At 40.9% G+C, this 24,808-nt stretch overlaps 1 protein-coding gene across 5 annotated transcripts; it reads right to left on the bottom strand.

Moving 5' to 3' along the window:
* Positions 1-1,060: 1,060 nt before the first annotated feature.
* ppfibp1b (PPFIA binding protein 1b) lies at positions 1,061-19,840 on the bottom strand. Of its 5 annotated transcripts, none has more exons than XM_030096005.1 (27): positions 19,658-19,840; positions 13,846-13,927; positions 13,137-13,342; positions 12,205-12,294; positions 11,880-11,993; positions 11,384-11,515; positions 10,602-10,694; positions 9,106-9,223; positions 8,947-8,991; positions 7,500-7,561; positions 7,327-7,411; positions 6,832-6,968; positions 6,242-6,354; positions 5,351-5,408; positions 5,026-5,200; positions 4,603-4,635; positions 3,790-3,931; positions 3,544-3,675; positions 3,164-3,314; positions 2,937-3,048; positions 2,764-2,852; positions 2,403-2,525; positions 2,185-2,310; positions 1,918-2,106; positions 1,482-1,640; positions 1,290-1,355; positions 1,061-1,200 (listed from the first exon to the last, which is right to left on the bottom strand). In XM_030096005.1, the coding sequence occupies exons 2-27, from the start codon at positions 13,907-13,909 to the stop codon at positions 1,117-1,119; spliced, it is 2,898 nt and encodes a 965-aa protein (XP_029951865.1). In that variant the 5' UTR covers positions 13,910-13,927; positions 19,658-19,840; the 3' UTR covers positions 1,061-1,116. The 5 variants fall into 5 exon arrangements, with proteins under 5 accessions (XP_029951865.1, XP_029951866.1, XP_029951867.1 ...); XM_030096006.1 differs by having other exon boundaries at positions 6,242-6,339; XM_030096007.1 differs by lacking the exon at positions 4,603-4,635.
* Positions 19,841-24,808: the final 4,968 nt, after the last annotated feature.

The following is a 24,808-nucleotide window of genomic DNA, read 5'->3' as shown; positions in this document are numbered from 1 at the left end:
CCATCAACATGTTTCAATTCTGCCATTCTCAGATCCCAGATCCATCCTCTCTGTTGTGCAGGTGAGCGGTGAAACCCTCCCGCCTCTCCAGGAGCTCGAACATCTCCAGGACTCGGAGACATGCATCCAGGGTAACAGTGGAGCCCCTCCACCCCGGGAGCAAGATTTCCCAGCCCTACGCCTCTGGCACTTCTGCTGTTCGAACTGATGAAGTAAACTCCAGAAAAGCCTCAGATGGTTTAAATTACTTTATTGATCTTAGTAACTGAATTGGTATAAAAACAGAAAAACAGTCTATTTTCTCATGTACGACAGGGGTTTGCGTTACAACATTGTATGACAGGTCTGAATATGCTACTATATTTTTCCCAAAATAACATTGTGTCTGGCTATCGGTCTCCATGTCATATCATTTTATGGTAAAAAAAAAAAAAAAAAAAAAAAAAAGGAAAAAGACAAGCTCTTACAGGAATGAGCTGGAGTTCAACACCATGCAACGATATTCTTATTAGGTTTGTATCATGTATGGATATTTATAAAGACTTGAGTACTTCTAAAATCTGTCAGAACAGGACAAAATAAGAGTATTGTCTCTTATTAGCAGGGTTGAGTTGTGTAGAAAACATAGCAGCAGCTGGAATTATTAATTTATACTAACCTTAAAAAATACATCAAGAAATCCTCCACTTATTAATTCTGCCAAGTGTTCTATTCCTACCAAGTCCATCTCTTCCCGTCAGACTTATAACTCATATATTAACTCTATATTGGCACTTTTCTAGATGTCTTATATCTGCTGGTTGACGCTTCATTTTTGATACAAACAGAAAGATGGAAGCAGATACGTGGGTAAAATATCTCCAGAAACCAGCTGGTGAGCCAACAGTGGTGTTATCCTGCATGTTTCCTCCGAAACCCGGCAGCAGACTCCGGATTGGAGGAGTTCACGCCGCCGTTTCTTAAAAAAAAAAAAAAACGGCTCTTCTTTGAATGTGACGCGGCAGAGGGGAACGTGGGAGAGCATTGCTGAGGTTTGTTAGGACAAGTCTTTGTGCGAGTGGAGGTGGTTGGCACAGAGTTCCGTTGGCAGCAGGAGCAGGTCTGGAGCCGGAGCTCTCATGCGTTGGAGTCCTCGTCTGTGACGCTGGGGTTCGGCGAAGTAGAAATCTCTTTGAAGAACTCATCATCCTTCAGCATGCTCTGGTGGAGGACATGAAAGAAAGAGACGCTCGCGTTGCGATCAATGAAAACAATACGCTGGGCGTGCGGGTCGGTGTTCGCATTCCTACCGTCAGGTTCTGGATGCCCTCAGAGAAAGCGCCGATCTGCCTCACAGTTCCTTCAGAATCATCCATCTGTGAAAAGACACACTGCGTATTAACAAGATTTCACCAAATTCACTCGGTCAGACAACACAAATCATGCATGTGGTAAATGTCCGTGACACAAGACACTGAGTGCACTGACAGAGAAAAGCTCACCTGTTCCAGTCTGTCGAGGTCGTCTTCATAGATCTGAAGCTCAAAACCTTTCTGGAAGCTTCGTCCTTTTGGCATCTCCACATCCATCGGACACACGTACTCCTCATTCTCATCCTGCTTTTTCTTCCTTCCAAAGTTCCCGAAGGACAGCTTCTTTGGCTGGTTTGTTCCAGGACAGAAATGACAAAGAGATTATACGGAAATCTTAGTTATTTGTTCAACACAGATATTTACAAATGCAAGTTCTTCAAACTTTGTCAAGTTATCAGTGTAAAACTTGTACTTTTCTAAATTCAATATATTTAACACAGAATCCAAATATTCCATGAAATAAAACATGTTCTTGAATATTTGAAACTTTGGGAACCTCAAAACATTTCTTCAGTAGTGGTATTCCTATTTCTAACCAGTTACTCCTCAAGCAGGAGTGCATTACCTTGACTTTAGTGGTGGCGGTAAGCAAAGTGTAGTCTGGGTTCTCAAGACACTCCTGTTTAAGCTGCTGTGCCTCTGAGCCGATGAGCAGGTTGAAATGCGTGGCCAGGTGACGACGGAGCAGAGTTTTGTTTGGGGGGATGTTCAACAACAACGCCATGGTCTCCACGTTGAAGCGCGGCTCCAGAACCTGAGCAGGAAGTGTAGAAGAAGGAGATGAGCCAGGAGTGAAAATCTGAGGGGTGGCCGAACAGCTCGCCTTCCTCACCATCAAGCCTCCGTGCACGCCGCTGCCTCGCAGGTTGGGCGCATATTCAGCGAGGTCCACAGAGCGCAGCCACTCCATCACCCTGTGGTTCGTCCACTGGGAAATCTCTGCGGGAGAAATATTGTTCTGCGAACACAAAGCACAGAAAGACGATAAACACATCTGAAATTGGGAATATTTACATGCAGCAGCACAACTGGTTTCTAAAGGTAACGCACCTCGTCTGATGGCCTTCGTCGCAAACAGTTTGGCTCATAGTTGTTGAGTCGGAGAACCTGAATGGCTCTTTTGATGCTCAGGTGATGCAGGACACTCCCCACCTTCAGAGAAAGCAGGTCATCCTTTGGAACAAAGGACAAAAAAAATAGAATAAGTTGATGTTGATAACTGAAAATAACAGCCAATAAAATTAGTCCTTGGTAGAACAGACGCTCTAAACACATCCAAGCTGCGACACTGCCAGAGGCTTCAGTGCTGTCACGGAAAACAGAGTGTGTGAACAGGCCAGCTGAAGCAGATAACTCTAACATGAGACGGCAGCGGGATTCTGTATCCGCAGGGCTTCTTCACAGCACTCACCACTGTCATGTAGTGCAACATGCGACCGTCCACCCTCCCCTCATCGAACTGGGTTTTATACTGAGGCAGGCCGATGTCATCCAGCCATCCTGAGAAGAAGCAGAAAGACAATTATGAATACATCAATTGTGATTCTGAAATATATTTGATGATGGATATAAGCTGCAACTCACTGGTCACCCAGTTGTAGTCCAGCTTTCCCTTGTTGTCCTCCTCCTCGGAGCCGAGGGCCTGCAGAGCCAGCTGCAGCTTCTTCCTGTGCAGCGGATGCTTGATGCCCAGCTCCTACACATGCACGGGAGAACATGTGAGCAGCGGCACGCGACCTCCTTCAGGTACAACAGATCAGGAATACCGTGCCTGTCTGCAAACATTGTTAAATTCTTCTGCTTCGTCTCACCCTCTCCAGGTCCTGCTGCGAGGCCTGCAGCAGCGTCTGTCCAGAAGACACCCACACACGAGCCATGTTCAGGTACAGGCCCAGACCCTGGTCCTGCAGCCAGCCACAAACCTGGTCCTTTGACCAACGAGCAAACGGAGCATCTACGTCGCTAACGGAGCAAACAAACAACAAAAAGAAGTCAAAACTGATTCAACATTAATCTCTTCAACATGTAAAAAACAAACAGACACACCAAACATCACTTACAGAGGTAATCTGTTAATGTCCGCTTAAACAAAGAGGACTTTGTCAGAACGCTTTCGCTATCTTCACACGTTATTGTGTTACCCTGAACCACATCCTGACCGTCGGTAATCATGCTCAATGCACGCACTCACTTGTTGGCTCGCTGGAGATCACGAGACCATCCCAATCTGGGTCCTGCTGTGGCACGCACTCCGCCCCGCTTGAACTCTCCCTCTGGTAGATTATCATCCAAGTTGAATGTTGTGGATTGGCTCCTTTTTAGCCTGAAATGCAGGAGATTAGTTGATAAACATTTAGGCATCGCCACAGTGATGCTTAAATGTTGAAGAAGAAGAAAAAAAAAGTAATCAAACAATTCTATATTATTTTATACTCACTTCCCAAAAAGTTTCTTTATTCCTTTGGATTTCTTCCTGCTCTCTGGAGTAGTGGGGAGTGTGTGTGTGCTGTCGCTGTTCGCTGACCTCTGCGGCATCCCGGCCAAATCTAGATGGTCGGTGCCCTGGCGCTCTGTTTCAGCTGTTCAGATAGAAACCCGCGGAAAATCATCAATATCATGAGCTGCAGAATGCGAGACGAGCACTGATCGCCGGAGACAGAGCCGCTGCGAAGGGCCGGTGCAGAGACCCGGAAAACACTGAGACAGACACATGACGACTCCGAGACCTAGACAGACCCAGAGGTCATGGCGGTGGGCTCTGAAAGCAGTGTGCTCGCTAGTACGCATGCAGCAGACATGCCAACATCAGACTCTACTGGAATAAAAACAAAAGGTTTACCTGATTAGTTCTCTTGTTTCGGAATTTTAGCGAGATGCATTCAAGATCCAAATAGGTGAATAAATGTTTATCTAGCATGTCGACACAGACTTGTGTTTGTGGAAATGCTTTGATACAAATAAACAGAAATAATTCAGGGAATACATGCAGGGATTCAGGCAACAGACAACGCAGCACAAGCAGCGATCGCAGACTAAATGCTGGACAGACAACGTTTCTGCAACGTAGAGAAGTTATGAGGATGTGGTTGTTAAAAAAAAAAAAGTTGGGAGCTACAGAAATCTACTAAAAAAAGACGTCAGCTGAATAGATGCGATTAGAGAAGGCGTAGCTGGGGTACAGGTCGTCTCGGGTAGTTCTCTCTGCTCCTCTGGAGAACTACAGCAACCCTGTTCGTGGTCTATACTGTACCTAGCATAGGCGCACTCGCACTCCTGCTGCGGTCTTCATGTGTTACAAAGCACACAACACACGACAGGATCCAACAGAAAGAGAACAAGACAAGAGGGCAGAAATTATGATTGAAGTAACGGCAAGAATCTGGAGGTGGACCTCAGACGTACATTCATATGAACTGAACAGAGAAAAAGACACAAGACGAACAGCGTTCAGCAGCGTGGAAACAAACTTCCATAATTAAATGGAGGCCACAGTCTTGTGTGGGCTGCAAATTATGGTGCTGGTCCATATAGTGAAGTCCCTGGGTGTGGCTTGGGGAAATGAAAACTTCAAGGGTGAAAGCAAAACTTAGAAGAAAATCTCAAATCTTGTCAATAAAATGTTTAATGTCACAAAATAATGTTACAGTAATTCAAACATGTGCTCTGCTCTTACCGAGGTTAGGGGCACCGGATGGCTTCTTGCCCCCACGGATTTTGAAGAAGCCCTTTCCAAAGGATGAACGAGCCTTCCTGGAGCCAAAGCTGTCATCCTCTGAGGTGGCGGGCAGCGTGGCAGAGGGACTCATGGGAGGCTTTTCACTCAGGGTACTGATCTCTTCACTGGCGCTCTGAAAGACACAAGCTTTAATTAAGCATTTACATTTCCACAAATTGTACATGGGGTAATGATGAAAACGGCTTTATTGAGAAGAAATGAGGGCTTACACTCATTTCAAACAGTTCTGTACTGAGAAAAATAGGTTTTTTTCTTCTGTTACCTTCTCATTATTGCTCCCATCCAGATGTGTGTGGCTCCCAGTCTTGTTGCTGTCTTGGCTAATGAAATGACAAACCAAAACAGTGAAAACACTCACACCACAGAAGAGCAGAAACATGAAAGCTGATCTATATCGTTCCTAAGAATCAATAGAGAACATGATAAATCAATAGCTGCAGTACAGATAAAACATTTGGCAGTCTACTGTGTCAAAGCATAGCAGTACAAACATGTTTTTACAGGTCCTAAAAAAGAGGAATTAATTAATCTATTATTCTTACATGATCAGTTCCTAGTATTTATTATTATGGAGTCTGCGTTCAAAATAAAGTGAAGTCATACAACATCAAGAATTTAGAAGGAAAACTATCGTTATATATAAGATATTGAGAATTAAACAGAATTTTGGAGAGTTAAATTAAAATAGCTTTCTTAGTAAAAGCCTTTGGGAGAATTTGTGCAGTTATTAAGCAACGTCTGTTTGACACATGTTTATTTGTGCAGAGCAAATCTAAGGAGCATGCGGTGTTGTGCCACATGTTTGATTTCGACATCTCATTGTTCTGTCTCTTGCATAGTTTCCTGTCACACTCCTGCAAAATGAACACAATGGAATCTTTTTTCACATCAGACATGGTAGCATTGTTCACTGATAAGTGACCGTCAGACAACCCACCTCATGTGACCATGCAGGGCTGAACAATTACCAATATAACTTTGGTTTAACCGTAAGAATTTTCAGTTTTTAATGCAGATAATAAATGCAATTATATGCAATATTATATTTCACAATGATTGATTAAAAAGGATCTTGTTTTTTTTAATAAATAAAAAGACAATAATAAGAGAAGTTGTCAGTGTGAATAAGATTCAGAGTCAATCATTATTTTACCTTTCTAAATCTGCTGCTGCAGACTGTGATATTCGTTCTGGATCAGAGGGGCTTGGTGAAGGAGACGGCTCTTCACTCAGTCCGTTGAGACTCTCCAGCTGATCAGGAGAGATCAGAATGAGAATGGAAAGCAGAAGGACTTCAAACTTAAACGCAGATGCTCTATTTGGAGGCAGAGAAAAGTCTGGACATTCTGGACATGTGCTCTGAGGACTGACAGATGAAGTTATTCTATTAATTGGCTGTCAAGTCCTTTAACATTCATTTAAGACGTGTCAAATTAGAGTGAGGTACTGGTGAAAGTGATTGGGCATTTTCAAGTTTAATGAGATGTGAAGTTGCTTGAGGGGGAAATAGGTGAAGATCTAAATTAAAACTGAAGTTGTTTTCATCACAATTATATCAAGAACAACTAAAAATCACATGCAGGGTTCAAACAAACACTGGTGTAAGCCTCTCAGTTCATATTCTACTGTGAAATTTATGTAAAGTATAAAATCCATCAAGACTTTACTGAAGACTGCTTAAAATATTTTTCTGAGGAATTGTTTTCCATTTCATGTTCCTACAATCAACTGTGCTCTGCAAACCTCATCTGGGCTTTTTCTTTTTAGATGTTCAACATCTGTAACGTCGTGCTTTTCCAACTCCACAGACGCAGCAACAGGAGATGGGAATGCTGGGAATCCGTCACTGGGACTCTCAAAGTCATTTTCTTTGGTTTTCTCTGGAGATGACAACAATTGAGAAGTAAAAATGTCAAATATGGTATCTAAAACTCACAGTAAGACTAACTGCTCCTTGAATTGATTTTACAGAAAGTGCAAAAACAAAATTCAGAGAATTTTATAAAGGAAGAAACTTTTTTTTTTATATTATGGTGCACAAAAAACTGAGCCATAAATACAAGACAGCAGCAATAATAATAATAATAATAATAATAATAATAATAATAATAATAATAATAATAATAATGATAATAATAAATCATTCAAAGTGACAAGAGAGTAGAGAACAGAGCAAAAATGTTTAGAAAATGTTGGTTCTGACTCGGGTCTTTGTCTCTTCATTTCTCATGTGCTCACCTTTCTTTCCCTGCACCGACATCACCATGTCTTGAACTTTCTTGTATCGCAGAAGTGACTGCTTCAGTTCTTCAATTTTACGATCCTTCAAAAGGAAAAGAGAAGTGAAATGCAAAACAAATCCAATTTTGAATGATACCAGAGATGTAATGCCAAGAGGAATTCAAATGTACCTTTTCATCATTTGCTGCCATCAGCGACTCGACTGCCTTTTTCATTCTCTGCACTTCCACATCTAATGAGGAATGAAGATGAGCTCAGAAGGAGAAATGTAGTGTTCACATTGTGAAGTATGACAGGATTACTGCGAACTGTAGGTTTAGCGCACTCAGGCTTTACAAGCTTCAGCATTACTGGCTGACATTGAAGGAATCGTCCAGACTGAAACACAACGGTCCTGAGTGAGCGGCCAGTGCACGTTTCACTTTGTAGAACATTTTTACTTTTCAGAACAAACACTGTCACAAAGCTCCGTCAGCTGTTGATACTGAAAATACAGTCTGGATGCTTGAGCTGATCTTGACTCATCAATAAACAAAGAAAATACTTCAACATGTGTTTAAACACTGACGTGCTGACTCGCAGTGGCAAATTGCTGATTCGCATAAAGCTGGAAAAAGAAACATCCTTGGAGTGAGGAAGAGAAATGTGGAGAGTAATTTAGGTCTGTAGGTTTTATAATGATCAACAGCTGAAGAGAATTGTATTCCTGAGTTTATCAAGATACTTTATATGATAACATGAGGGCGGCTGCCTGAGAGCAGAAGCTTTGTGCCGCCGCAGGACAATGACCCCGCACACGGTGCCTTCAATGAAAGAAAACCCTTCCGGTCGAGCTGCACACATTAACCAGCAACGAGTGTAGAATGACTAAGACGAAAACAAAAAATAAAATGTTTGCATTATTAGCTTATGCATCCTGACTGATTTACCTCCAGAGTGTTCTCACACTTTTTCTCATCGCAGTATCAGTATTTAAACGTGCCTAAATAATACATTTCCAAATGAAAATCATATTTAATAGTAAGGATCACTACATGTGCAGAGTCATGTTCTCACAGTGTGTGCAGCTGCTGAAAAATAAAATTGTTCTACTCAAGTGCACAAATATAAAAACAGCTTTTTTGAACAAAGTGGGCATCAGACAAGACCAAACAAGACAACAGGCCAGGTTAGCGGGGAACACGCCGGGTGTTGTGAGCAGGCCACAGGCTAACAGGATGTGGAGGACAGATATCAGGGAGTACAGGAGGTGATTATTGTTGGAGGACATGAGTCAGAAGGATGAGTGAGCAGCCTGAATGGTTATAACAAACACAGTCCATTCCTCATTCTCGTCAAAAACACAAAGCAAACAGCTCTTGCTGCTGTTTTAGGTTGGACATTCAAAACACGGTGATGGATGAAGACTGCAGCGACGTTTCGATCAAACAAAAACTTGGAAATTAAAAGTTGAACCGTTTGGCTCTGCTGTGGTGCTCTCTGGTCGGGTGCTTGCACTCCAATGGGTTATAATGGACAAGCAAGGTTCGGATGGCTCATGCCCATTCATGCAAACGGGAGTTGGAATGGGTGCAATCATTGAATGCAGTATGAACACAAACATCGAGCCCCCCTTACGTTTTTCTTTCAGCCTCTTTCTAAGAGTTTCATCTGGATGAGAAACTAAACAGGACAAAACATCAAAACAAAAGCTGGTTGTAGGACTTTAGCCCAATGCTTTGGTCACGACAAACATGTACTCAAGGAGTTAGAAACCCACTGCTGCTTGTTTCCCACCTCGCTCTGTAGGATCCGTGCTGCTGGAGGCTACGGCTTTAAAGCCTGTTTCATCCTGCACTCTCCTCATCTCTCCATCTTTGCCCTCCAGCTGCCTCCTCAGCATGGCAAGCTCCTCCTGTGGAATAGAGGACAACGTTGAGAAGATTCCCTCTGTGCAGACACAACCCCCCTCCCCCTTCCCAACACTACAAACAAACCACAACAAAGGTTCAGAGACGCTGACGTGGCGTACAGGCACGCAAATCACACCTGCTGAATGGGTAATGTGAGTGAGGTGGGTGGTAAACACTGATACCTGGGAGGGCTGAGGTCATAACAAATATACAAGCCGTCATAAAATCATCAGGTCTGGGTGACCAAAACAAGAATTAAGGAGACACACTGAGGCGTAAAGTGGTTTAAGACAGAAACACAACAGCAAGGGGGAAATGGGAAATCAGCAGGACAAGTGCAAAGAAGGAAAGGGAGAGAAAAACTGAGGTTTGCAAAGTCTCCACAAAAACCGAAAATTAAAGCATACCTGTGGTTTAAAAAAAAAAAAATGCGAGTGTTCGCTAAAACTGGCACTTTGTAGATGCAGGCCTGAGGAAGTGGCATTTCTGACTGCACTTGACTATCTGCACTGTACTGAATTACATGGTTCAGCACATCAAGTTACTCCAGTGTTTGTAAAAAATGACATCATTTTGCTAAAACTGATGAAAATAAGTCTGCAGCAAGCCAGAGCTCTGTATGTTTTCTTGTCAAGAAGAAAGAGGGGAAAAAAGGAAAAGGGGACCAAAGGGAGAGGTCAAAAACCATAATCATACAGCAGGCACAACAATCATCCTGAGAAAAAGCAAACCTTCATAGCCTGGAGTTTGTGCTCTTTCCTCTGTTTCTCATATTGCAACTGGCCCATTTTGATTTTCAGGCTAGAAAGCTTGGCCATTAGCGACTACCAGCAGAGAGGAAAACCAAGGGAGACGGGAAATAAGAGATGCAAGAACATGTGAAGTCAAAAGAGGTTGAAGAGATAAAAAATATCCAAAAAGAAACAAAGATATTTTAAGTTTAAAGTGCATCACAGAGCTGATCAGACACTCGTGCAGTTTCAAACAGAGTGGGCAGCACCTGTAAAAATATTCTTTGGGTTCAATTCAATATTGGAAAAAAACAAGAATTTACATGAATGGTATGATTATATGATTATAACCACTGGAAATAACTACAACATTAACACAAATTCCATTTTTTTCATTGTTATATATGAACAGGTACAAATTGAGTATATAATTACGGAAAAATAATCTCAGTAACCCTGTAGGGATTAAAGTGTGGTCTGGATGACTTCATCCAGTTTATACAAAAGCGCATAAATTAAATTTTAGGACATGAATGAACATTCTCACAGGCTGAATGGTTCTGAAATTATGAAGCAAAAGGAACATTTCTGTACAAAGTCAATGTTAAAGATACAAGAATAGCGAGGAAAGAGCTTTTGAACAACGCACCTTGGTGGATTTAAGTTTCTTTTCGTACTGTAGTTTTTCACCCTCCAGGTCTGTCAGTCTGTACCGCAGTTCATTAATTTCAAGAATCAAGTCCTGCAGGAGAAAAAAAGCTTTTGTCACAGTGATGCAGTGTCAGCGTGCCACATGATTCAAATCTTACACAGAAATTTCCCCCCACTGGCTGAACTTTTTTGTATGAACTTCTTTAAAGCATATTAAAGCAAATATTTAAAATAAAATTGAACATTCACCAAGGAATCAATCAGTTTACAAATCACAAATTGGGAAAAAAAAACCATATTGGTGCAGTGTATGACTGTGAAGCGCTTCTTTAGAGCTACTTTCCTAGAGAGTGTTGTGCAAAAACAGTTTGATGCAACAAAAGGAAGCAGCTTGTAGAGAAGCAGTGATTTATGTGCTGTGAGGCGAACATGGACAGCAGCTTTTTGTTCCACTGGGGTGGAAGAGACGACCGCACAGCTACAACAATAATGTGACGGGTTTGAAAGCTATCCAAGCATTATGCTGCACGGTTCCTCTGGGGACAGATAACTCCCCATTATTTGTGACTCCACTCCGACCTCTACATTTTTACAGAGCCTGTGGCCAGAAGGAATACACCAAAAGAAAAAAGAGCCACTCTGTGTACACGGTTGCTTTTAGACCAACGATAGAATAAAGCTTTGTGCGACACAGGTGCACGTGGGCGTGCGTGTGGAGTGTTACAGAAAGAAAATCAAAACACAAAAAAGGAGAATTGTTTTCTCAAATAGTTCACATACCTCACTGTCCCTAAATCTGTCATCAAGATGCAGTCTCTCCTTCTCCATGGAGTTGAGCTTCAGCTTTAGGTTTGACACTTCAGACATGAGTTCCACCTTCTGGCTCTCCAGTGCACTTCTGCACAGAAGCTCCTGGAACAAGAAAGGAAGAACAGAAAAATTGTTGTGGCTGCACTGTGGAGGGGGGAAAAAAACCCAAAAAACAAGGAATGTACAAACACTGCGGCTGGAAATGCAAAGACTCAACACAGAAGGCATCCAGCCATATCTCTGTGTCTGATAAAGGAGGGAGAAGCCCGTGGAACATCGAGCATATGCAGGGTAGACACAGTATCACACCGGAAGACAGATGTCTGCTGATAAGAGGGTGTGAACGCAGATCTTCCAGTGTGAGCACAGTTTAACTTCCTCAAATGCAAAACCTTCATAGTTTCATCTTATGGATGACTACTGAATGGAAACAGTTTGACTTTGGCTTTAATAAACAGGGACACACCTGTTGCAGCATCTCTTCTGTGGCATTAAGTTTCTCCCTGTGCTCATCCAAGCACAAGTCCAGATCTCGAATCTTTTCCCCCTGAGCTTCCACCTGGTCTGTCAGCACACTCACCTGCATGGAGCAAACACGTTTTAAAACACATTCTCTTATTTATTTATTTATTTATGCTGGGTGACAAACCATAATAAAAACCAAAGATAATATGGTGATATGAGACGCAAGCTGTCAATTATTATGAATAAAATGTCATAACGGCAATATTTTTACTATATTATACAGGTTCAGACATTGATTATTACAATAAGTTTTACTGCATGTGTACCTGGAGCACCAACGACTCTTTATCACTCTCTAGTCGGGAAAGCCTTTCCTGGTAGTGATCCCCTCCACTCAGAGAAATGTGCCCGTTGGTCTTCATGGAACAAAAAAAATATGAGGAAGACAATTAGGAAAGAAAACAGAGTAGTAATTTTCATGTGCAGAAAAGACAAATTAATCAATTATGCTGATATTGATAAAATTCTAAGGTTTCCGTGTCTGATATTTTCAGATGAAACTCCCATCAGGACAGTGTGACAGACTGCAGAGCTTCACTCTGCATAAACAAAACCTTACATGGATGAAGAGTCTGCTCCCATTCGGGGTGTTGTAAACGGAGTGAGTTACAGCATTACACAAAAACTCTGCCTGGCACGGAGCCCATCACTCTCCCAAACACCACGCTGGCTCCCAAGGAGTCGGCGTGTTTCTAACCGCACAGTGACGGACGACGACATCCCATCTTGCATTCCCAGAAAGCTCGGCAGCAGAACAGGACAGTCATGTTTTCGCTTGGCAAACACCGGACTGTTTGCTCATATTGTTCTGCATTCACTGAGATCTAATGTAGCACTCAGGCAAACATTATTCAGATTCAAACCAGTAGCAGTATTTTGTGACTAATTCATACAGAACATCCTAACACAGCTTAGAATCATTTCTCAAAGCAAATATGAAAGTAACCTGAAGCCTGTCTGCAGTGATGCAGCTGTAGTTTCCATCAATGGGTCGATGCCAGGATAAACCAGTTACGTGACATTACCTGTGAAAATGATCTCCCTGCGGCTATCCTGTTCTGATAGTGATTGAGAAGAGAAATCTGTGGGTGCTGACAAACCTGAATACCTGAGCCACATTTATTCAATACAACTACAAATGCTGTTATGGAGAGTGTTGCTTTTTCTCTTCTTTCTGTTTCGGCTCTGATTTTCTCACCATGTGACTGTGGAGCCACTCCACCAGGCTGTCGGCTGTGGAGTCGGGGATCTGACAGCGTAGACTCTCCCTTTCCTCGGTGTCCATCAACTCCAGGACGCCCCTCAGGTCTTCCAAAAGGTGAAGCGCGCGCAAACTACCCATGAAAGGAGACGTGGGCGACTGGCAGTCAAATAAACCGTTGGAGTAGTCCAGAGCCTTTGAGCCTGGAGCAAAGAAGCACAATAGGAGAGAAGGAAATATTAGATGGGACTAAAATCCAAAAGGTAGACACAGATGTTCCATCTGTTGTATTATTTTGACATGTTTAAACATGTTCAAGAGCAGATCCTAGCAGCACAAAGAGACGGCGATACATCCTGTCACTCATGTTCATAATGTGTCAGTGATCATGTCATTGGCTGAAATAAAGTCTACAACTGTTTTGTTTGGAGTCATACAGCCTAATTGTGCACACAATAAATGCCACAATCTCTCTGACGACCGTGGAACAACTCACATCACATGACAACAATCTCAAATGTCAAGTCGGCAACAAATCAAGGAAAGAGGCCGTTAAAGTCTTATCAATGTTGACTCAACCGGAGAGAGCTGCACAGGAGACTTTGGAGCTTTATGCTTAAGCACAGATAAAAATATAAAACTACAACACGAGCCCATTATGTACTAAAAAGAAAGATAAAATGGTGATGCTGTCAGATACCTTTACCTGCGATAATGCCGTCCATCTGCTCCAGGGCAGCCGCCAACATGTCGCTGGCATCAGACATCATCTTCAGTCACTTGTAAACCTTTAAAGAGCAGTAAAACAAGGAAAAAGTCAGTATTTTCAACTCTAACAGACTCAGTCATTTCATGTAAACGTTTTATCTATATTTTACCACATCTGAAAACCATAACAATCTGCAATAATGAACAATCAAAGCATTAACTATAAAACTCCAAGGAAGCAGATTATTCTGAAAATTAAAAGAAGCAGAAGAAAAAAAGATTGAAACCTCTAACTTTTTCCTGTGAGGGGAATAATCATCCAACCCAGAAAAAAAGCTGCAACTGGAATACACTCTCTGAGAACTAAAAAAAGCACTGTGGCTGGTAAAATACTGTGTTTGTGCTAAACTGATCTCACATCTAAACAGTTACAGGTTAAAAAGCATCTCTGGCAGCTTGGCTGTACAAACAACTTAAAAAACAAATGAAAAACCTTTGTTTGCTTGTTCTACTTTAGACTTTAAGCTGGAGGGTTTTTATGTAAATTTTTTCTGAGTAAATCTAATGAATAATGTATCCCAGAAGACCAATCAGGCCATTTACCTAAATTATTGGCACACGAAATGTCCTGCCAATAGAACACAGGACACTCTGTCTGGAGCTGAGTGAAGATACATTTAAGTGTCCCAGACTGGACATCTGGCCACAATGGCACAGCAGACTCTTTATCTCTGAATGTTTGACACAAAAACACACTGCTGCATATTCTCATGCATGCTTAAACATGCTTACAGAAACACTCGTCCGCACACAAACCCCCCCCCTCTCCACCTTTTGTCAGCCGCCTCAGTTCCTGGGAGTGGCCAACACTGGGACATACTGTAGCTTTATTTTCAAACTTTATGGAAGCCACCCACAGAACAGGGACTGTTATTTCAACATTGCTGTGGTCACAATTTCCATGATGTGCCAAATAGGCACGTACTAAAACATACCAACCCTCACACCACACAACAGGCTAAAAAGAGATGAGAGGAACTATTTCACTTGCCAGTTTTATAGTAAAACACTGCATGATCTGAAACTTTACATTTCTCAGTGTCATTGAGAGATTTTTGACCTGCAGCCTTTATTTGTTCCACTGTTGCGAGGAGGAACACCGATGAGATGACATTCGGCAAAGAACACACTCGGCCCTGGTGTTGAAAAGACAGGCAGTAAAACGGTAATCCAAATATATTTCTTCTTCATGAAACAGTTTGGGAAATCATGAGGTTCAGAATCGAGACCTGATACTGTGTTTTTCACAGTGGCCTCAGAAACACAAGAAACAGGCTGGATGTGATCATCAGACACTTGACTGGGCCGGCAGGTCATTATGTTAAGCAGCGCAGTAACATCGATGATTTGTGAAAATACACTGAAGTAGATCACGTTAAGTTTGTTTGCGCTTCAAGAGATGTTCTTCTAAATTACAGTGATCTTTCTCTTGGCCCTAATTCACATCTCAACCATCTATTCCACCATGGAAATGGTGAATTATTTCTCCATCTACTTTGTAACCTCACCTGGTGGGTGGGTATTGAGGGCAGTAAGGTTCCATCTGATTGGCCAAATATGCTGATAGGCGGAGTCTAAATACACACTGCATGGAAATATAACTAATTATGGTTAATTCAGTCCTTTGTGCCATGTCAATTTTAAATGTTGATAATATAACTATAGAAAATGTGCAACATATGGTGCATGAGTGTGACCATGGCTAGAGCAAAACCAGCAAGAGGGGAGAGGTGTGAGTGAAACAGGCTGAGAAACAGTGGAAGACTGTAGATAACCTGGATGGAACAAGTGAACATTTGAGTTCAGTAATGTTGTGCCGTTAAGCTCGTGTCCATCCCACATGTACGTGTTTGTGACAAGTTTAGAATTAAAATGTCAACAACAGCTGTTTAACTCAATATGTTTTTAATTTCTTTATTTTAGAAAATAAAACAAATTACTTAAAAAAAATATTATGAGAGTTACTGGATCAAATAACTCAATTCTGAAGAAAAAGAACACAAAAGAAAAATTTAATTTTGATGGTGGAATTAACAGATAAATGCAACCAAAAAGCATCAACAAGTAATGAGTAAGGGAAGACAATCAAAACAGCAACAAGTCAGTTCTAGTATCATTCAGAAGTGACTGATCCACCACAGAGAAAGAGTTGAAAACTAAAACCACTGACAAAACTCCTGAGCAAAATTAATGCAGCATTAAGAGCAGACAGATTTCAGATCATGATGAGTCAAAGTGGAATGAAGGCTCGTCCCTTTCAAAATCCCGACTCAGCCTTTCTCTCACAGCTGAAAAGCAAATATGGGTAAGGATAACACATGGCTTCCAGCAAACACACTTCAAACCCACCAGGCCAAGACCAGACATGCAGCTCTGCTGCCCATGTGTCGGACTGTTGCATAGCTTTATCCTGGATCTAAGGTAGACACGAGGCTCAGTACAAAGACTGCCAAAGCACAAAGAAGAGCACTCTGTCCTCTGGTCCCCAGAAACCTCTGCGCTCCGGTCATGTGTAAACACAAGAGTTGATTAGCAACAAGATAAGTTGACTCTACATTTGCTGTTTTTACAAAACAAAACCTTTAACCCAAAATGTCATTCAGGTGTACAATAAACAATAGAAATCACATTTCAAAGAACACACCTTTATATGTTTTGTTATGGTTGGTCAGGTGGGTAATCCCCCAGAATTTTTTCCCCAAAAATTAAAAAAAAAAAAATCTGAACTTCAGCATTCTTTTAGTTTTGATCACTTAAGAGAATTGGGGAGGAACATGTCTGTCCCTTTGTTTACTATTAAAGCATAAATTCCATCTGTGCAATTCTGCTATCAAAGGAGACATCTCAAAAATCCCAACAAGCAAGCATCACTTTCCAAAACAAAGTGTCACTGTCTGCCTTTCTATAAGAACCACTTACACCAACCGTAAGACACACAGGGCTTTTGTTCATCAGGCTGGGTTTGACTGAGAGGCATAAGAAGACAAAGAGAGGAAAAAAAACTGCCTTGCAATGCTACAGTACACATGGTGCGCAACAACAACACCTGCTTACATACTCTTTTCAGATGAAGAGTCTCAAAAATGAACCAGATGTAAAAGAAACCCACTCAGAAATAATAGAACCATATAATCCTCGGAGACATGCATAGAATAATGAACACAAGAGGGAGAGTGGACCACTATAATTGCTTTTCAAATTCTTCAGCTCTGGTCCCTTTAGGCAAAGAAAGCCATCACAACCCATCCTCACTACAGAGAGCTCAAGTATTCCAGAAAAAAGAGGGAAAAAATGGGCTGTCCCGGAATCTCCTACTCCTCAATGCCAACTGTGCTTGTGCACACGCAATAAAAAACAAAGCAGAGACCTCAAGGTAAATTTGAATCTGATAGACATGACAGACGCATACAGCAGACTTCAACAGCCAATGTTAAGATGAGTCGCAATAATTCTTTCACAAACCAGACTTGGAGAGACTGACGTTTAAAAACAAAGCATAAACCACCGTTTGCTTTGCTTGTTCCTTTTATATCCAGGTGACGTGACGATTTCCATAGATATGACTGGATAAATCCAGGTCTCTCCACATAATGACACTTTCTATGTTTTGACTCATGCATGCATTGACTCATTCTTCGCCATCACACCATGTTTCCACAGGGAAAGTTTCAACTCAGGCAGTGCACATCTCATCCTGTTTTACCTCAAAGGGAGAACAGTCAATTCGAAACGGAAAACCCTGGAAATTTTCAACAATATATAAAGCCATTACTTTATATTTGCCTACTTTAGCTATCAATGAGTCATCAAGAAAACCATGTAAAATCCATCATATGTTAAAAAAATAAAAATTCTACTGAGATTTGGATAGGGCCAGTTTTTGTCTAAGAGAAGAATTGTAGTAAGAAATGTGCCTGCAGTGACTGAATGGGTGTAAATATATTTGAGCTATTCCCCAGCAGTCTGCAGGACGCTGCTCTGGAATAACCTGCAGCTATTTCCAACGTCTGTGAGCAGGCAGAATACATCATCACTAATTTTACACCACCAAACACTGGGGCCTGTGTGAAAACAAGATGTGTATACAACCACACATGCTAAAGACAAAGATAATAATAAAAAAATACTACAAATTCAATCATGCAATGCACATGCAAAGTCAGCTAAACAAAAAAAACGTTTTAATAACAAAGTCCTTCCATAGACAAACTAGCTCTGTGCTTGCATGCACAGCACACAGAAAGTCATTTATGTTGGACAGCAGCACACATTCTTTTCATATTACTCAGAGCTGCACAAGTTGTACTGTAATTTGACTAAGAAGTATCTTATCTGTGACATTACTACTCACATACCTTTACCTGTTTTGTTGAGCACAGAATAAATGAGCACCACAAGAATCGGTAAAGAAATGAACTGGGTAACTTCTTTTGGACATTCATCCTTAATAAATGCCTGACATATTTCTGCTGCAATGAAGACAGGAAGAAGCAAAGCCTTGGGGGTTTGTCAACAAAGTGAAGAGCCTTAAAGGTCTTAGTGAGAGGCTGAGAGCTAGAGTAGGAATATGATACTGAGGACATCTGGTATCTGATTTGGGAAATGTAAACTGTTTTGGAAAGCGTGAGAAATGGAAGACAAAACAGTTTTAAAGGTTGTGTTGAGGGCAACATAACAACCTTCGCAGCTTAAAAAAAAACAAAACAAAACTTCCAGACAGTCAAAAATCAGCAATTACTCATTGTAGACACAACCAACTCAAGCCACAACATGTACGCTTAGATTGCTTCATACATATAAACATATTCACCATAAATGTGACAAAAGACAGATATAAGCTGATAATAATCACAAATTAATTACTGTATTCAGTAGCATTTTTATACTTGTTTTTTAGAGTAAATCACATGCAATGTTACACATTCTTAAGCCCAATTTCTACTACATGAAGTACAAGTTGCAATGATTAATTTTTAAACGTCTTGATCTGAGTTTTAAAATAAATGCTGTATTTACATAGAATGTTCTTTCTTGACATCTACATTGCTTCACACAAACTGTCATGTAATAGTTTGTATATATCGATAAGTGTGATCTGTATGCATGTCTTGGAAGCAAGTACACTGAATGAAATGCCAATTACGTCCCGTTAATGTATGCAAAATGTGAAAAACAAAACAGTCACTAATTAGCCATTAAATCCAAACGTGTTCATCAGAAATCTCAATTCGTGAATATACGTTGGTGGCATAAGTTAAAATATTTTAGAGCGTAAAGAGCTCTTTTAATCAAATTTAAATACAGAAGAAAGAAGTAGCCTGGGGCACTGCAGACATTAACCACACCGTCTGGCTGACTGTGGAGATGTGGCAGAGTCATAAACTAACCCCAGACTGACTTTTCACGTCACAGCACACATTTCAACCTCTGTTGATAACGTGAAAGTTTCTGAAGCTTTATTTTAGCGTAGATGTAAAACATTGTACAGAGACTGCAACAAACGTGGAGAAACAACCACATAAGAACACTTGTTCTTCACTTTTTTGGATGCTAATGTGTTTAACTAAAGTTATAGCTACCTAGAAAGGTAAGTTGCCTTTAATTGCACTTACCTACTAAAGCCAAAAAACACATTTACGTCAATTAAACATGAGTAAAGGCTAAAAAAGGCGAGAAAACGTGCACATTCCTTCGAGCGAGCCACCGCAGAGGTTCGTTAAAAATCACGGCCACATCATCCGTTAACTTACCGAAACTTCACTCGGAGGAAAAATAGGAATTCCGTTAGTTTGTTTCCTCTGCTACGGCTGTCCCTCAAGGCTTCCCTTTTATTTTAACAACAGAAAACTCCGCCAGGCTCGGCTTCTGAAGTTCTCCGTACCCTCCAGTACAGTCCTCCGTTTACCCGCATCGCTACGCCATCATGTCGGAAACTCGGAGTGACACGGCCGCTAAGGAAAGAGGGAACGTCACGGCCGGGAAGCCCCGCCCCTCTCCAGCCAGGACAATCCTTGGATTTTAAGCCCCGCCCCTCCCCAGCCAGAAAACGGAACGTCCTGGTGCGTTCCATGTTGCCTGTAAAAAAATCGGACTCGGCTGATTCTCTACTGGGCACAACAGTTCGTGGGCAACCTCAGTATTTCCAAACGCAGGATTTCGATTTATTGAAAAAAATAAACCTTTCTTTCTTCTCTGATATTCCATATTGAATCAACAGTGAATAAATAACTCCAAATATAACTACTTTACAAACACAATCCACTGAGTGGAAAAATCTGAGAAGTTTTCTCAACTTTTTTGTGGGTGACTGAACGCAGCATATTCCTCAAGATGGAAGCGTTCAAAGCGCCATCAAGTGGTGAAAAATAGTATGTACAGGAAGACACCTGGTTTTTCCAGTTCCACTGACAAACTAAAACGTTTACAGGTTTACACACAATAAAAAAATATGGATGGCAGTTTGTTTGTAAATGTTTGTTTGGGACAATTTATTAAATATAAGTTGACCTGCACAAGATTTCAAACTGAAAAAAGTGAACAAAAGTATCACTTTGCATTGAAGTAACAGCTACAGGAATGTTTACAACAGTATTGTCAAGAAAAATAATTGGAAAAGGTTGTATACTCATGGTAGAGTTCAGTCAATTTAAGAACACTGGAGAGACGTTGTTTCACCTCATTTGCAAAGAAAATAAATCTACATAACTTTTATCAGAATTCATTTGACATACATTGCATTGTGGAACAGGATTTGAAGCATAAAGTAGATACTTCAGAGTATAGCTCATATGAATAGTTAGTCTGTTTTGTCATTTTTACCTAATAAACATGTGCATGACCACCCAGCTACAGGACAACTGTGCTCTCCCAAAGTGCTGTCCCTCTTCAGGGGCCTCTCCACACTCATGGTGCTCAGGTCACATTCCAGCATCCTTCTGATCCAATCAGGGAGATGCGCTCTCTCCATGAACTCCTGCAGACCCATGATGACTACAGACATAACAAGGACAGGCAGCAATTAGAGACAAAGAGGAGAGGACAGACCCTGTTAATATCATTTACACTGTTCACCTATTGATGGTGCACAAGGGATGATGTTTATTCTTAAGATGCTGACTACTGAAAGTATAACCTGTCTTCAAATATGTGTGAATATGGGAGTCTCACATGCGCAACCGCAGATGTATTTTCTTATGAGGTTGTCCACTTATTAAGCATCTGTATCCTATCATAGTTTATCATATTTTTCTGCACAATAAAGGAGAACTGACTATTTCATGTTTCAGAATAGTAACTATGCCATACTTGTACTTCGTTTCTCACTGCAATTTCAGAAAGAATCAGAACCAGAAGCTACTTTTCAAACCTTTAAGATAACTGTAATTTTCTAAAAGCCACTGAAAAACAATAGTACTGGGCAGATGTGATGGTTGGTTGTCTTCCAGCTTATATCATAGCAGAATGTATTGTATCTTTATAAGTAGAATAGCATTGTTACGTTGAAATATCCATTTCCAGCTTTCCCTCCTTTTTAAATGGCTCGGCCTCTTTCTCATGAAGCATAACGACCAGCAGTTTTTCCACAGCTGAACCTTCAGCAAGCTAATAGAAATCACATGCGCCCTGAATTCAAACACCAGGAAAAATGTATTAATAGCCATTGTTTGAACTTCATGATGCATTATTAAAATTAGTTTACTCATTGCCCGTTAGAACTTTGAGAAAAAAAACAAAACAGTTGTGCATCCATCACTATCACATTATTTATAGAGATTTGCTCAAGGCCATTATTGTCCAGAGTGAAAAATCTGCTGTGCAGCTCATCTGACTCACTGCCCACAGTGCTAGTGCTGAGATTCCTTTTAAAACTTATATAGAGCGATCAGCACGCTCAGTCACCCATTCATCAGTTTCCTGTAACAAAAAATTAACTATTTCAACTGTAATAAACAGGTAATCATGGAGGACAGTAGAGGGTGGCGGGGTTGACTTATAGCAGGGCAGAATGCTTGCTTTACACTGAGAATTAACAGAAACAAGGTCAACCCATCCCTGACCTGTAGGGATTAGACATTGAGCTTGTTTAAACCCTGCCTCACCAGAGTTAAGATAATTAAGCCAAATGATGTAGAACTAGTTTACTACAATGTGACAGAGTGAAGTGATGATCAACGCAAAATAAGCTGTCAGGCATGATGTAATGAGAAAAAAGAAATCATTTCCATTTGTCCTGAATACGAGACTTGTGTTACACAGGCTAAATATTGTAACACGACATCTTTTTCAACCTGTATGCACATTGAAGTGTTGCACACATCATCTGTCTCCACTGCTCTCTTTCATTTTCTTTTCCAGACATGTTGAATCACCAAAATGTGCTTTTCTGTGCGATTTTGAATTCAGATAAAAATCCAACTTGGATTTTAAAATAGCTCTAAAACTCAACCCTTCTTTGCTGTGATGGCAAAGCAAGATAAATCACACCTCACTTCATATACACAGCAAATGCAAACCTATGACACACTGTCTTAAATGAATCAACCGTTGCTCAATAATAAAGGACAGCTGCATGTGGGTATAACAAAGGTCACGATTAGTTCCTCTCCGTCTAACATCACAAAAGGACATAAAACCGAATACTGAACAAAAGCAAAAGCTTGATGAAGCAGTTAAAATCCAGTGCTGCTACTAAGGAAGCGTTCTCACTTAATCGCCACTTTGAATGAATGCAAATACTTGAAAATACTCTCAAAGGTTACCGTTGAGGGTTTAGTAAACTAATATTTATTAACAACATGACAACCTGGGAAGACCACCCAGACATGTTGATCGTAGCAGCAAGAATGAAAAAGACAAATACAGAGGTTTTTTTTTTCTTTCTAGAGCTCAAAAGTCAAACAGTTTTGAACGTATGAAGTGGCAGGAAGTGGTACAACAAACACAAGTATTTTTTTTTTTTGAGCTCACAACAGCCCGTTTATATGTAAGCCCGAAAGGTTGAGGTCCTTCCTTTGGTGCAGTTACTGCTGGTATGTGCGTCGGCACAAAAACACATCGGTTTTTACCTTTCCATGTCAGAAAACACAACAAATTCATAAAACTAACAAGTGTATCACAAACAACATGCTAATAGAAAATATAAACAGGAAGAAATTAAAGCGTAATGTTCCCTTACTTACAGAAACTACTTGTTTTATTCAGGTTAAAGACAGAAGCAAAAATATGTGACGTCCTGAAAAGGTTTGTCACTCAGTCACTGAATACACTGAAGTGGGACCAATAATTTATGTTTTTTTTTTTGTTTTTTTTGTCGGGGGTTGGGATGACAGTCACAACAGTGTAATGAAGGACCAAGAACAGCGGGAAAACAAACAAAAAAACAAAAAACAAATACAAAATGGACTTTTTTTTTTTGCCTTGGAAAAGGACCAGCCTGTGTGTATGGCACACCTCTGCTTTGTGTGGTCAGGTAGTGAGTGCTGAAGCCAACATGTACAGCTCCTGAATGTTGCCTCAAGTTAGTCCGACGATACATTTTAGCCCTCCTTTCAGTCCGTCGGGAGGCGCCGCCTGGTCGGCGGACGCCTGAAGCGAGCGCGGGTTCGTTGTGTGTCCGAGCGGGAATGTCCAAAAAGGCACTTCGGACACAGGCGGGAGGGTCTTCTGCGAGATCAGCTGCTCCACTAACCAGCTCCTCATCAATTCAAGCATTAGAGAGAAAAGACCATTTTCTTCATGATTCACAACCTCTTCGATTCCTTGAAAAGAGTTCTTATTGAAAGAGTCTTAACAGTCCTGAAAACATGACAAACAGTGGGGCCAAGGTATCAATACGAAGCAATAAATGGCTTAAAATCTACACTTCGCCTCCTCGTTTACGTCTATGTGGTTCACACACTCTGCACTGAGGAGACGAAACAGACACAGACGACTGACAAAAATTGATGCTATTATCTCTGAAAGGAAGCCACTTAATATGTATTATTAACTGAGGCTCTCCTTTCTTTCACTAAGCGACTCAGTGCATGACAATTTATAAACACATCCAGAAGTACAACACCGTGTGCCATTAAAACTCCCTCCATTTCTTTAGTTAACGGCTAGCTTCACTCACTGCGGTAGATTAATATATCTTTTTTTTTTTTTAACAATTACTTTCAAATAGTGAGTAATAATGCTTATTTTCTTTAGGGAAAGCTCATATGTGCAATCACAGCACGGGCAAAACTAAACTCAACTCCAGATGAGGTAAACGGCATCATACGGCTGACTGTGACTCAAGTTTTCACCTTAAGTCACACTGAAAGGTAAAAAAGATTCTTATATTTTGCTTGTTCATGCACATTAAAAGGAGAGGGGAAAAAAAAGGAAAATGTATTTGAATCTGGAATGATAAGTCTGCATAGCACAATCCCTTAATAAATCTGTTTGACAATGCCGTGTGCCTCTGACACACTGAACAATAAATATGACTTTTGAAAGACTGCCAGTGCACAATGGTAGAAGAATAAATGGCCAAAGCTATGGCTTACCTGCTAGAAAATAAAGCTGACAACAATTAAGAACATACAGTTGCAAGAAAAAGTATGTGAACCTTGTGGGATTACTTAAACTGCTGCATAAATTGGTCATAAAATGTATATTTTCTTCTGTTTTGGGTCTTTGTACTTTTGCACGGCCCATGCTCGACTGAGTTTCAGTCGGCGGACAGTCTCTCAAGTTTTCCAGCAAAATGTCTTGATAAAATGATTCACATGCTTTTTCTCGCAACTGCAGATGCAGAGGTGAACAAGAGTGGACTCATTACATGACACACCAACTGACGGTAGGCATGGAAGTACATAAAACCTCTAGCTGGATAACCCCCTGAGTTATCGCTTCAACCACCAGACTCTGATATC

The sequence above is a fragment of the Salarias fasciatus genome, chromosome 7 (genome assembly GCF_902148845.1).
Source record: "Salarias fasciatus chromosome 7, fSalaFa1.1, whole genome shotgun sequence".
Lineage (NCBI taxonomy): Eukaryota > Metazoa > Chordata > Actinopteri > Blenniiformes > Blenniidae > Salarias > Salarias fasciatus.
The sequence above is the reverse complement of the archived record's forward strand: the minus strand, read 5'-3'. Positions and strand labels throughout refer to the sequence as shown.

Bases quoted from the DNA above. Each gene is read 5' to 3' on its own strand.
- ppfibp1b (XM_030096005.1), bottom strand. From the start codon at position 13,909: ATGATGTCTGATGCCAGCGACATGTTGGCGGCTGCCCTGGAGCAGATG. The intron at 5,201-5,350 runs GTAACAGAAGAA...TGTGTCTTTCAG, and splicing joins ATGGGAGCAATAATGAGAAG to AGCGCCAGTGAAGAGATCAG. The intron at 3,315-3,543 runs GTGAGTGCGTGC...TTGCTCCGTTAG, and splicing joins GATCTCCAGCGAGCCAACAA to CGACGTAGATGCTCCGTTTG.